Source organism: Salvelinus fontinalis, chromosome 22 (genome assembly GCF_029448725.1).
Source record: "Salvelinus fontinalis isolate EN_2023a chromosome 22, ASM2944872v1, whole genome shotgun sequence".
NCBI lineage: Eukaryota > Metazoa > Chordata > Actinopteri > Salmoniformes > Salmonidae > Salvelinus > Salvelinus fontinalis.
Genome location: NC_074686.1, coordinates 10,054,830 through 10,069,359, shown reverse-complemented (window position 1 = coordinate 10,069,359; position 14,530 = coordinate 10,054,830). Strand labels below are relative to the sequence as shown.

The following is a 14,530-nucleotide window of genomic DNA, read 5'->3' as shown; positions in this document are numbered from 1 at the left end:
AGTCCAATCAAAGTTACTGAAGATATAAAGATATAATTTATCTGTGGCCAATAACCTTGAGCTTTCTTGGATGGGCACTTCTAATGTAACTTGGGTGCTACCAAGTCTACCCTTAGACTTGGCAGTGATGTAGTGTCCCCATGAGTGACAGAACACTGAGCCAATCACAGCGCAATGCTCTGTATTTTCTGCTGTCTTGCCCCACCACAGAAAGCACTGAGCTAAACTGAAACACCTGCATTTGAGCTTTATTAACTCAATTATATATATTTTTAAATGTTTTATTATATGCAAACTGATATGTGATACATATTAATGCCAAAATAACATGCAAAACAGGCAAGCCCCCCCAATCTTTTGTATGTATTTATTTGGGCAAAAAATGTGGAGCTCAAAACGGGTCACCACTGACGCTAGTTAGCAACTTCAAAATGCACGCAGAAACATAAAAATTGTATCCAGGGCTTCATTGCCAAAATCCCAGATTATCCCTTTAATGTTGCTAGAATATGTTTACAACTGGCCTAATCAACATGTGCTAAAATAGTTATTTGACTTCAATAGTGTTAGTTAAAGGGATACGTTGGGATTAACGCTAGTTATCATTGTCTTGTGAAACTTCCTCTAACTTCCTTCATACTGGACACAGAGATAAAAATGGTATCCATGAGTTCAACTGACTCAATCTTGAATTATCCCTTTAATATATTAATATGAAATAGATTGATTTCTAACTTGCAGAATGTGTCCCACTTCTCACTAATGCACTAGTGTGGGCTTATTTGTTATTTATGTCACCTACCATTTAGACAACATCATGCAAGGCCTCCCTGACACTATTAATTGAATACATTATTTTGTTGGTCATTACAGACCTATGATATAGATAAATATTTTTACCTAAAGTAATTTCCTATTCAGGTTTTACAGCATTGTCTGAGCAACATGGAGAGAAGGCAAATTCAGACAAATGATGTCAATGTTTAAATGTTTTTCCCTACAGACATCTACTCCCTGAGCTACATCTACACTGCCCTGTCAAAGACAGTAGAATTGCCTGGTATCCATGAGTTCACTGCCATGGGACTGATGAACAACCAACAGATCGATTACTATGACAGTGTGTCAAAGAAGACGATTCCCAAACAGGACTGGATGAGGGAGAAGCTGCCAGCAGACTACTGGGAAAAAGGGACTCAGTCACGCAAGAGCAAGGAGCAGTGGTTCAAAGTCAACGTCAACATCCTGATGGATCGCATGAGGCACAACAACACTGGTGAGGGAACACCTGCGATCTATCCTACGCTCACCGTTAATCTTTTAAAATTGTAGGTCATTAGTTATCCATATATATTGTCATAGATGCACCGTTCACCTTTTTCAATATTGGTTTTCCTCTCAGATGTCCATGTCCTTCAGTGGAAGGTTGGCTGTGAGATTGACCAACAGAGTGACGGCACACTGAAATTCATGAAGGGCGCTGACCAATACAGCTACGATGGTGACGACTTCCTGGCCTTTGATGATGTCACTATGCAGTGGGTGGCCCCAGTTGTTCAAGCTCAGATGACTAAGAGGAAGTGGGACGGGGTGCAGATCCTCAACACGTACACCAAGGGCTACCTGGAGAAGGAGTGTGTGGACTGGCTGTCCAAATTCATGGAATATGAGGACAAGGAATTCAGTAGGGCTGATTGTGAGTACTTAAATAGTATAGCCTAACAAACAAAAACAACCATTTGTACATGTGAGATCAGAAATAATATTAATGTTCTCTGTTTATTCCCTCTTTAGCCCCTCCAAAGGTCTATGCATTTGCTAAAAAGGCCAAAACTGCAGGACATGTCAGACTGACCTGCATGGCCACAGGTTTCTATCCTAGAGATGTGTTAATGCATATTAAGAAGAATGGTGTTCCATTAACCAAACATGATGGAGTGCAGTCTACAGGAGTCCTACCCAATGATGATGACACCTACCAGATCAGGATGAGTGTGCAGATCCCAGAGGCAGATAAGGAAACTTATGAATGTTATGTCGGCCATGGAACTTTGAAGGAGCCATTTGTGGTAAAATGGGGTAAAGTATGGCTAATTTGGTTTAGTGTTATTGATGGTTAATATGGTTTAGTATTATTGACACAGGAAACAATCTTAATTTGAACTGAACAGCATACTAACAACAGCTTTGCAAGTGAAGCAGGAACAAAACTGAAATTCGCTTCTGGTTACATATTGTTGCTTTTTCTAAATACTCTGCCTTTTGTTTTTCAGATGGAGAATGTTGTGATTGCAGTAGTTTCGGTGCTGTAGTCATTGGGGCAGTCATCACCGTTGTAGTTCTGATCTTGGTTTTGGTGGTCCTGTTTGTTCTGCACAGAAGAGGGACAATTGGTAGGTCTTGATTTATATCAATTAACAATTAAATGTTTTTGTTGTTAAATGTTAAGAAAAGTTTTATCTAAGGTACAACTATGAAAGTTGGGCTCTACGGCCAAAATCTATATGAATTATTACATTTCTATTTATTTTTCTCTTTACACATTAAAGTGATTCCTGGATTGAGAACTCGAGGTTAGTATCACAGCCTCTCCCTCTGTCTGTATACGTTGTCAAAGTCTGTTATGCCACAAATGCTTTTCTATGATGGACAATATTTACAAATGCTGAGTTTTATAATTTAACATTTCAGTAATTTAGCAAGCGCTCTTATCCAGAGCGACTTTGAATAGTAAGGGTATACCATTTCTAGTACTGGTCCCCCGTGGGAATCTAACCCACAACCCTGGTGTTGCAAGTGCTACGCTTTACCAAATGATCCACGCGGGACACTGTAGAATTGTATTGTAGCCATACATTCAAACATCTACTGACATCTTCCTGTGTTTTTCTTCAGCTAATGGCAATGGAGCGGCTGTAATGGTGTGAAAAGGAAATAGCAAGGTAAGACAACAGTCTTCAATCCCTCAAATGAACTAAATCTGTTAGGTTAGGTGTTGCTTCAGAATACAAGTATGTGTAAATACTAGCCTAATGATTTTAGATTTTGGTTTTGCCGTTCTCAAAAGACTGAGAAAATGGCTGACCCCAATATGAAAGATTTTGTGTGTGGTCTTCACCATAGTCCAAAGGTGCCCTGATTACTCTATAAGACAAGCAACGTTAGTATGATAATGAACATGCAGGGAAATCTGAGTTATAGTATGCCAGAGAACAGAACAAGGCACTATTATCAATCACATATACACTAAAAAACATTGTTTGCTTACCACACAATCAGCATATGTTTCATTAACAAAATGGTTTCATGATATTTCAATCCTTATCTCATTTTTGGGGGGCTAGACAGGACTATATAGAATTATTATATAATCCTGAAGGACAATTATTATACAAATTTATTATTTTATGGGTAATTAAAATGAAAAGCTATGTGGTACAAGTAACCCATAATTAATTTAGATGAAATAGATTTTGCAGTACTTTAGATGACTGCTTTGTCTGACATTGTTGGTTGTGAGTTGTTTTTCCATGTTAGTAACAATAAGTAATCAGTGTAACTACATTTTCCACTGTAACTCGTGTTCAATCTAATAATGCACATCTTTTCCATGTTGTCTAATTATGTGCAGGTGGATAGATGACCGTTGGTGGCCAAACTTCCTGACCGGACCACGAAGAAACGTTAATTCATTTCATAATTTTATAGGATGGCTATTGATAACACTATTCAGTTACACAGATTCATTCTCATAAGCTAGTGATGGAAATTATAGTTACTTTGTTGCAATATGCTAAAAACTCCAATAACCCCAAGCACACATCAGAATCCTCAAAGAAATGATTGATCACAAAATCAAAATTTGTCCATGGCCATCTGTCTCCAGACTTTAATCCCATTGAAAACCTGTGTTTGACTTGAAGGGGGCAGTCCATAAGCGCAGACGAAGGATATCAAGGAACTGGAATGATTCTATATGGAGGAATGGTCTAAGATCCCTCCCGATGTGATCTCCAATCTGATAAATATTTTAGAAAAAGCCTCAGCGTTGTTATCCTCGCAAGGGTAGAGTGATGGAGTATTGAAAAATTGTCAACTTATTTATTGGCACCCATCTTTTAAGAATGTGGCTTTTACTAAACAAAATCTCTCTTGAGTAATTGTGTTCCATTTATTTTATAGTGTTTTTTGCCCTTTGCCCTTTTTATCATTATCAAGGGTGCCAATAATTATGGACGTGAATGTATATACTGCACTTTCTTCGGTTTGATGCACTGATGAGAAATAATTGCAAACTTTCCTCTGTAAATATAGGGCGGCAAGCTCACCTGATCGGAAACAGTCCAAAGACACGGCGCCGAACAAGGCTGAGACGGGCAACACAGGCCAGGAGAGTCCAACACGACACCAATTCCCTTTCTGTCGCCTCTGCATCTGGAACACAAACCACACAGCGGTTACCACACCAGCCCAGGGCTAGGGTCGCTGTGGGAGGAGAGCTGAGCAGAAACAGAAATTATGCCTATATATGTACACTGATAGTCAATCACTGTATTCTTTACCTGCTGCCTAATGATAAACAGGAAACCAAACAAACCAACACTTCTGGTGAATAGAGAAAGCAGACTATGCTTTGACTGATACAGTGCATTCAGAAAGTATTCAGAACCCTTGACTTTATCCACATTTTGTTACATTACAGCCTTATTCTAAAATTGATTCAATTTTTTTTTTCTCAATCTACACACACTACGCTATAATGACAAAGCAAAAGCAGGTTTTAATTTTTTAAAACAAATTTATAAAGATTAATAAACAGATCAAATTTACAGAAGTATTCAGACCCTTTACTCAGTACTTTATTGAAGCATCTTTTGCAGCGATTACAGGCAAGAGTCTTCTTGGGTATGACACTACAAGCTTGGCACACCTGTATTTGGGGAGTTTTTACCATTCTCTGCAGATCCTCTCAAGCTCTGTCAGGTTGGATGGGGAGCGTCGCTGCACAGCTATTTTCAGGTCTCCAGAGAAGTTCGATCGGGTTCAAGTCCGGACTCTGGCTGGGCCACTCAAGGACATTCAGAGACTTGTCCCGAAGCCACTCCTGTATTGTCTTGGCTGTGTGCTTAGAGTCACTCAATGCCTAGGTGTACCCTCACTGTACTCACATCCTACCATACCCTTGTCTGTACATTATGCCCTGAAACTATTCTACCACGCCCAGAAATCTGCCCCGTTTATTCTCTGTTCCCAACGCACTAGATGACCAGTTCTTACAGCCTTTAGCCGTACCCTTATCCTACTCCTCCTCTGGTGATGTAGAAGTTAACCCAGGGCCTGTAGCCCCCAGCATCACACCTATTCCCCAGGTGCTCTCATTTGTTGACTTCTGTAAACGTAAAAGCCTTGGTTTCATGCATGTTAACATCAGAAGCCTCCTCCCTAAATTTGTTTTATTCACTGCTTTAGCACACTCCGCCAACCCTGATGTCCTAGCCGTGTCTGAATCCTGGCTTAGGAAGGCCACCAAAAATTCTGAAATTTCCATCCCTAACTACAACATTTTCCGTCAAGATAGAACTGCCAAAGGTGGCAGAGTTGCAATCTACTGCAGAGATAGCCTGCAGAGTTTTGTCATACTATCCAGGTCTGTGCCGAAACAGTTTGAGCTTCTACTTTTAAAGATCCATCTTTCCAGAAATAAGTCTCTCACTGTTGCCGCTTGTTATAGACCCCCCAGCCCCCAACTGTGCCCTGGACACCATATGTGAATTGATTGCCCCCCATCGATCTTCAGAGTTCGTACTGATAGGTGACCTAACCTGGGATATGTTTAGCACCCCGGCCGTCCTACAATCTAAGCTAGATGCCCTCAATCTCACACAATTTATCAAGGAACCTACTAGGTACAACCCTAAATCCGTAATCATGGGCACCCTCTCAGATATCATCCTGACCAACTTGCCCTCTAAATACACCTCTGCTGTCTTCAACCAGGATCTCAGTGATCACTGCCTCATTGCCTGCGTCTGTAATGGGCCTGTGGTCAAACGACCACCCCTCATCACTGTCAAACGCTCCCTAAAACACTTCAGTGAGCAGGCCTTTCTAATCGACCTGGCCCGGGCATCCTGGGATATTGACCTCATCCCGTCAGTAGAGGATGTCTGGTTCTCTAAAATTGCTTTCCTCGCCATCTTAAATAAGCATGCCCCATTCAAAAAATGTAGAACTAAGAACAGATATAGCCCTTGGTTCACTCCAGACTTGACTGCCCTTGACCAGCACAAAAACATCCTGTGGCGTACTGCATTAGCATTGAATAGCCCCCGTGATATGCAACTTTTCATGGAAGTCAGGAACCAATATACACAGTCTAAGCTAAGGCTAGCTTTTTCAAACAGAAATTTGCGTCCTGTAGCACTAATTCCCAAAAGTTTTGAGACACAGTAAAGTCCGTGGAGAATAAGAGCACCTCCTCCCAGCTGCCCACTGCACTGAGGCTAGGAAATACTGTCACCACCGATAAATCTACGATAATCGAGAATTTCAATAAGCATTTTTCAACAGCTGGCCATGCTTTCCACCTGGCTACCCCTACCCCGGCCAATAGCTCTGCACCCCCCCCAGCAACTTGCCCAAGCCCCCCCGCTTCTCCTTCACCCAAATCCAGATAGCTGATGTTCTGAAAGAGCTGCAAAATCTGGATCCCTACAAATCAGCTGGACTAGACAATCTGGACCCTCTCTTTCTAAAATTATCCGCCAAAATTGTTGCAACCCCTATTACTAGCCTCTTCAACCTCTTTCATATTGTCTGAGATCCCTAAAGATTGGAAAGCTGCCGCGGTCATGAGACACTCTAGACCCAAACTGTTACAGACCTATATCCATCCTGCCCTGCCTTTCTAAAGTCTTCGAAAGCCAAGTTAACAAACAGATCACTGACCATTTCGAATCCCACCGTAACATCTCCACTATGCAATCTGGTTTCCGAGCTGGTCATGGGTGCACCTCAGCCATGCTCAAGGACCTAAACGATATCATAACTGCCATAGATAAAAGACAGTACTGTGCAGCCGTTTTCATCGACCTGGCCAAGGCTTTCGACTCTGTCACTCACCGCATTCTTATTGGCAGACTCAATAGCCTTGGTTTCTCAGATGACTGCCTCACCTGGTTCACCAACTACTTCTCAGAGTCCAGTGTGTCAAATCGGAGGTCCTGTTGTCCGGACCTCTGGCAGTCTCTATGGGGGGTGCCACAGGGTTCAATTCTCGGGCCGACTCTTTTCTCTGTATATATCAATGATATCGCTCTTGCTGCTGGTGATTCTCTGATCCACCTCTACGCAGATGACACCATTCTGTATACATCTGGCTATTCCTTGGACACTGTTAACAAACCTCCAAACGAGCTTCAATGGCATACAACACTCCTTCCGTGGCCTCCAACTGCTCTTAAACGCTAGTTAAACTAAATGCCTGCTCTTCAACTGATTGCTGCCCGCACCTGCCCACCTAACTCTGGACGGTTCTGACTTAGAATATGTGTACAACTACAAATACCTAGGTGTCTGGTTAGACTGTAAACTCCCTCCAGACTCACATTAAGCATCTCCAATCCAAAATTAGATCTAATTTCGCAACAAATCCTCCTTCACTCATGCTGCCAAACATACCCTCGTAAAACCGACTATCCTACCGATCCTTGACTTCGGCGATGTCATTTACAAAATAGCCCCCAACACTCTACTCAGCAAATTGGATGTAGTCTATCACAGTGCCATCCGTTTTGTCACCAAAGCCCCATATACTACCCACCACTGCGACCTGTATGCTCTCGTTGGCTGGCCCTCGCTACATATTCGTCGCCAAACCCACTGGCTCCAGGACATCTATAAGTCTTTGCTAGGTAAAGCCCTGTCTTATCTCAGCTCACTGGTCACCATAGCAACATCCACCTGTGGCTCACGCTCCAGCTAGTATATTTCACTGGTCATCCCCAAAGCCAACACCTTTGGCTGCCTTTCCTTCCAGTTCTCTGCTGCCAATGACTGGAACGAATTGCAAAAATCACTGAAGCTGGAGACATATCTCCCTCACTAACTTTAAGCATCAGTTGTCAAAGCAGCTTACCGATCACTATACCTGTACACAGCCCATCTGTAAATAGCACACCCAACTACCTCATTCCCATATTGTTATTTATTTTTTTGCTCTTTTGCACCCCAGTATCTCTACTTGCACATCATCATCTGCACAGTTATCACTCCAGTGTTAATGCTAAATTGTAATTATTTCGACACTATGGCCTATTTATTGCCGTACCTCCCTAACTTTACTACATTTGCACAAACTGTACATATATTTTTCTATTGTGTTATTGACTGTATATTTATCCCATGTGTAACTCTGTGCTGTTGTTGTTGTCGCACTGCTTTGCTTTATCTTGGCCAGGTCCCAGTTGTAAATGAGAACTTGTTCTCAACTGGCCTACCTGGTGAAATAAAAGTTGTGCTGTTGGAAGGTGAACCTTCGCCCCAGTCTGAGGTCCTGAGTGCTCTGGAGCAGGTTTTCATCAAGGATCTCTGTACTTTGCTCCGTTCATCTTTCCTTCGAACCTGACTAGTCTACCAGTCCCTGCTGCTCAAATACATCCCCACAGCATGATGCTGCCACCACAATGTTTCACTGTAGGGATGGTGCCAGGTTTCCTCCAGACGTGACGCTTGGCATTCAGACCAAAGAATTCAATCTTGGTTTCATCCGACCAGAGAATCTTGTTTCCCATTTTCTGAGAGTCTTTAGGTGCCTTTTGGCAAACTCCAAGCAGGCTGTCATGTGCATTTTACTGAGGAGTGGCTTCCGTCTGGCCACCCTTCCATAAAGGCCTGATTGGTGGAGTGCTGCAGAGATGGTTGTCCTTCTGGAAGGTTCTCTTATCTCCACAGTGGAACTCTGGAGCTCTGACTGCGTGATCATCAGGTCTTTGGTCACCTCCCTGACCAAGGCCCTTCTCCCCGATTGCTCAGTTTGTCCAGGCGGCCAGCTCTAGGAAGAGTCTTGGTGGTTCCAAACATCTTCCATTTAAGAATGATGGAGGCCACTGTGTTTTTGGGGACCTTCAGTGCTGCATAACGTTTTTGGTACCCTTCCCCAGATCTGTTCCCGACACAATCCTGTTTCAGAGTTCTACAGACAATTCCTTCAACGTCATTGCTTGGTTTTTGCTCTGACATGCACTGTCAACTGTGGGACCTTATAAAGACAGGTGTGTGCCTTTACAAATCATTACCAATCAATTGAATGTACCACAGGTGGACTCCAAGTTGTAGAAACATCTCAAGGATGATCAATGGAAACAGGATGCACCTGAGCTCAATTTCGAGTCTCAAATCAAATTGTATTTGTCACATGCGCTGAATACAACAGGTGCTTACTTACAAGCCCTCCACAGGATCAGTGGGCCCCCTGTGGGACGGTGTAGCTAACGTAGGCTAATGTGATTAGCATGAGGTTGTAAGTAACAAGAACAATTCCCAGGACATAGACATATCTGAAATTGGAAGGAAGCTTAAATTCTTGTTAATCTAACTGCACTGTCCAATTTACAGTAGATATTACAGTGAAAGAATGCCTTGCTATTGTTTGAGTAGAGTGCACAGTTATGAACTTGAAAATATTAATAAACCAATTAGGCACATTTGGGCAGTCTTGATACAATTTTTTTAACAGAAATGCAATGGTTCATTGGATCAGTCTGAAACTTTGCACATACACTGCTGCCATCTTGTGGCCAAAATCTAAATTGTTTCTGGGCTGGCATACATTATGGCCTTTCTCTTGCATTTCAAAGATGGTAAAAAAAAAAATGATTTTTTTTCTTTGGATTATCTTTTACCAGATCTAATGTGTTATATTCTCCTGCGTTAATTTAACATTTCCACAAACTTAAGTGTTTCCTTTCAAATGGTATCAAGAATATGAATATCCTTGCTTCAGGTCCTGAGCTACAGGCAGTTAGATCTGGGTATGTCATTTTAGGCTAACATTTTAAAAAGTGCGGATCCTTAAGAGGTTTTTATCCAACAATGCAGTTTTAAGAAAATACCTAAAAAAAGTAAGAATAACAAAGAATTTAAGAGCAGCAGTAAATAACAATAGCGGGGCTATATGCAGAGGTTACCGGTACCGAGTCAGTGTGCGGGGGCACAAGTGTTGAGGTAATATGTACATGTATGTAGAGTTATTAAAGTGACTATGCATAGATAATAACAGAGAGTAGTAGCAGCAGCATAAAAGAGGGGGGGGGGGGGTGCAATTAGTCTTGATAGCCTGGGTCTTGGGCTAATGCGGTAACACATGGTCTGTGGTTGTGAGGCGATGTTTGATGCGGCTTATTGTAGAGAAATTAACGTTAAATTCTCTGGCAACAGCTTGGGTTGACATTCAGCATGCAAATTTCACGCTCCCTCAACTTGACATCTGTAGCATTGTGTTGTGTGACAAAACTGCACATTTTAGAGTGGATTTTTATTGTCCCCAGCACAAAGTGCACCTGTAATGATCATGCTGTTTAATCAGCTTATTGATATGCCACACCTGTCAGGTGGATGGATAATCCTGGCAAAGGAGAAATGCTCACTATAAGGGATGTAAACAAAATTCTGTTCTGAATTGGAGAGAAAAAAGCTTCTTTTTTTTGTATGGAAGATTTCTGGGATCTTTTATTTCAGCTCATGAAACATTGCATTTATATTTTCTGTACATAGTACATACAATTTTTGAATATCTGATTGCCTGGTGACCTGACATATGTCTGAATTTACTCAAGGTTCTGAGACCCCATTATCAATGTGTCTATTTTATTTAACTAGGCAGGTCAGTTAAGAACAAATTCTTATTTTCAATGGTGGCCGAGGAACAATGGGTGAACTACCTTGTTCAGGGGTAGAACGACAGATTTTTAACTTGTCAGCTCTGGGATTCGATCTTGAAACCTTTCGGTTACTAGTACAACGCTCTAACCACTAGGCTACCTGCCCCTCCTGTATTCAGTACACTAAAGACAAGCTAATGCATTTCTTAGCCTGGGCCAAATACATATTTGACTATATAATGATGACCAACAACATACCTGCAAAAGTCAGACGGATGCCTTTTCCAAATCGCACTGTCCCATCGTAGCGACCAGCACAGTAGTAGAGTCCCAAATCTGCTTCTGTCACCACAATGATCTCCAAACGGTTGTTTTCCTTTGTGTCAAAGTGACCCGTGTATTCCTCATTAACTGCTGCACTATTTAGAAAACGTGATAGCCTGGTAACAGTTATAAGGGTAACAAGTTCCTCTGAGAGCAGTTGGAACCAGATTATTTCTTTACTGGTTTTGAGGTTGCACGACAGGGAATCATTTTGTCCTGCCTGAACAAAATGTTTCTGGCAGCTCAGTTGACATGGCCTGCTTCTCAGGCTCAGAACTTGCAAGTTCAACTCGCGGTCTGTTACAGTGAAAATGTATGGAATAGACTGAGATCGGTAAGAGACACAACCTTGGTATTTTTTTGCTTTCTTAAGTAAGGCCGCACCAAAATGCAGCCTAGCTCTGTATTTTGGTGGTGTGGCAGCCAGCGGAAAATACGGAGCGTGCGGGTTGGTAATGTTCTCTAGTTGCACTGTGATTGGCTTAGTGTTCTGTCACTCATTGGGACACTACATCACCGCAACATCTACAGGTAGAGCTCTAAAATTCAAGCCCCTTGGATGCTACCATAGAGTTACATTAGAAGTGCCCATCCAAGAAGGCTCAAGGTCATTGGCCACAGATAAAATTACGTAAAATCACGTTATATCTACAGTAGCTTTGATTGTACATCATTCTTTCAAAATCTTAGCTAACAAGCTAGCAGTCATCATGAATCAAGTCGACAATCTACTGGCAAATCCTTTTCAATCCTTGTCATATTAAAAGAAAATAATGAAGAGAAATTATAGATATTAGTGCTCATCGGTCGTTGGACATAAACATTACACAACAAGTTGGAAATCACAAATTCAACAATGAGTGGTTTGGAAGGAATCAGTGGCTAACTGCAAGCGTTGCAAAGCAATCACTAACCTGCTATTCAGTTGAGTGGGTGTGTGGTCCAAGTCTGAGTGTAAGCGTCTCTTTTCCAAGCTTCTGCCGATCTCAAAACAGCTGGAAACTCGTAACTGGGAAATCTCAGACGTCAGTGAGTTCAAGACAACTGGGAAATCAGAAAAAAACTAAAATATGGAATTGCAAGTCGGGAACTCCAGCCTCTTTCTAGCTCCAACCTGAGATCCTTTACGTCATCATGATTCAACTTTGTTTTTTTCTGAATTCCCAGTTGTCAAGCACCATAAATCCAGAGAATGCCAGACTTTGATGACAAAAAATTATGACAAAATTTTCCCACGAAGGACCGCCAAGTCAGCACAGCACAACAAGGTGAGTCCAAAAATGTATTGTATTAGAGGTCGACCGGTTATGATTTTTCAACGCCAATACCGATTATTGGAGGACCAAAAAATCCGATGCCGATTTTTATTTATTTATTTGTAATAATGACAATTACAACAATACTGAATTAACACTTATTTTAACTTAATATAATACATAAATAAAATCAATTTAGCCTCATAAATAATGAAACATGTTCAATTTGGTTTAAATAATGCAAAAACAAAGTGTTGGAAAAGAAAGTAAAAGTGCAATATGTGCCATGTAAGAAAGCTAACGTTTAAGTTCCTTGCTCAGAACAGGAGAACATATGAAAGCTGGTGGTTCCTTTTAACATGAGTCTTCAATATTCCCAGGTAAGAAGTTTTAGGTTGTAGTTATTATAGAAATTATAGGACTATTTCTATCTATACATTTGTATTTCATTAACCTTTGACTATTGGATGTTCTTATAGGCACTTTAGTATTGCCAGTGTAACAGTATAGCTTCTGTCCCTCTCCTCGCTCCTACCTGGGCTCGAACCAGGAACACATCGACAACAGCCACCCTTGAAGCAGCGTTACCCATGCAGAGCAAAGGGAACAACTACTCCAAGTCTCAGAGCGAGTGACGTTTGAAACGCTATTAGCGTGCACCCCGCTAACTAGCTAGCCATTTCACATCGGTTACACCAGCCTAATCTCGGGAGTTGATAGGCTTGAAGTCATAAACAGCGCAATGCTTGAAGCACAACGAAGAGCTGCTGGCAAAACGCACAAAGAGAATACTGTAAGGACGGCCCATGTTCTGTCTCTGTACATTTCAGAAGTGCTGAACAGATAGTTATATCGACTACGTCCATCCTAGCTCGCTCATTAATGTCTTAATCGAAATGGATTTCCTCTTATCTGCTCCTCGTCCCCTTATGCTCTAGTTTGTACATCATAATTGTCAGTATAAACCACATTTGTTTAAGCAAGTCATCCATATCAGCAATGTTTTTTAAAAGGCAGTAAATGAGACTGAATGAACTCTTTCGCTGCCAGACAAGGCTCCGCTGATAGCCAGGTGTAGCAGTGGTAAGGTGATGGGACTGCTGTTGGGATTCTTCTTTTGGGACAGCTTTATGTAGGCCCTAACGGTTTGTGGCCACCGTTTATCACCGTTATAGTGCAATTAATGTGTTGTGTTGTGTAGTGGCTTTGCTGGCATGCGTAATTTTTTTTGTTTGCCCCACCAAGATTTACATGCTAAAATTGGCTCTGCTTAGGCCTATAAATCATGGTCACAAGAGATATGAACTAACAGGTTATAGAGCAAACAACGCAATTATCACAACACGTAGGTTGCAATATGGCTTTTTTAAATGTATTTTATTCATCACATGGTTCGTTAGCAACAGGTGTAGACTAACAGTGAAATGCTTTATTACTGGCCCTTCCCAAAAATGTAGAGAGAGAAAATAGAGAAATAATAGACATGTAATAATAAAAGTTCTAATAAATTCACAATGAATGATAACTTGACTACAGTTGAAGTCGGAAGTTTACATACACTTAGGTTGGAGTCATTAAAACTAGTTTTTCAACCACTCCACAAATGTCTTGTAAGCAAACTATCAAGTCGGTTAGGACATCTACTTTGTGCATGACACAAGTAATTTTTCCAACAATTGTTTGTCAGATGTTTACATCTATCTCCTAGAGATTAACATATTTTGGTGCAAAAAGTGCAAATCAATCCCAGAACAACAGCAAAGGACTGTGTGAAGATGCTGGAGGAAACCGGTACAAACGTATCTATATCCACAGTAAAACGAGTCCTATATCGACATAACCTGAAAGTCCGCTCAGCAAGGAAGAAGCCACTGCTCCAAAACTGCCATAAAAAAGCCAGACTACGGTTTGCAACTGCCCATCGGGACAAAGATCATACTTTTTGGAGAAATGTCCTCTGGCCAGATGAATCTAAAATAGAACTGTTTGGCCATAATTACCATCGTTATGTTTGTAGGAAAAAGGGGGAGGCTTGTAAGCCGAAGAACATCAGGGTGGCAGCATCATGTT

General features: G+C 41.4%; 1 protein-coding gene across 1 annotated transcript; it reads left to right on the top strand.

Annotated features, from left to right (window-relative positions):
* The first annotated feature begins 1,065 nt into the window (after positions 1-1,065).
* On the top strand, positions 1,066-2,145 carry LOC129819762 (H-2 class I histocompatibility antigen, L-D alpha chain-like). Its single transcript, XM_055876331.1, has 3 exons — positions 1,066-1,276; positions 1,403-1,696; positions 1,795-2,145. The coding sequence occupies exons 1-3, from the start codon at positions 1,081-1,083 to the stop codon at positions 2,118-2,120; spliced, it is 816 nt and encodes a 271-aa protein (XP_055732306.1). The 5' UTR covers positions 1,066-1,080; the 3' UTR covers positions 2,121-2,145.
* The last annotated feature ends 12,385 nt before the right edge of the window (positions 2,146-14,530 follow it).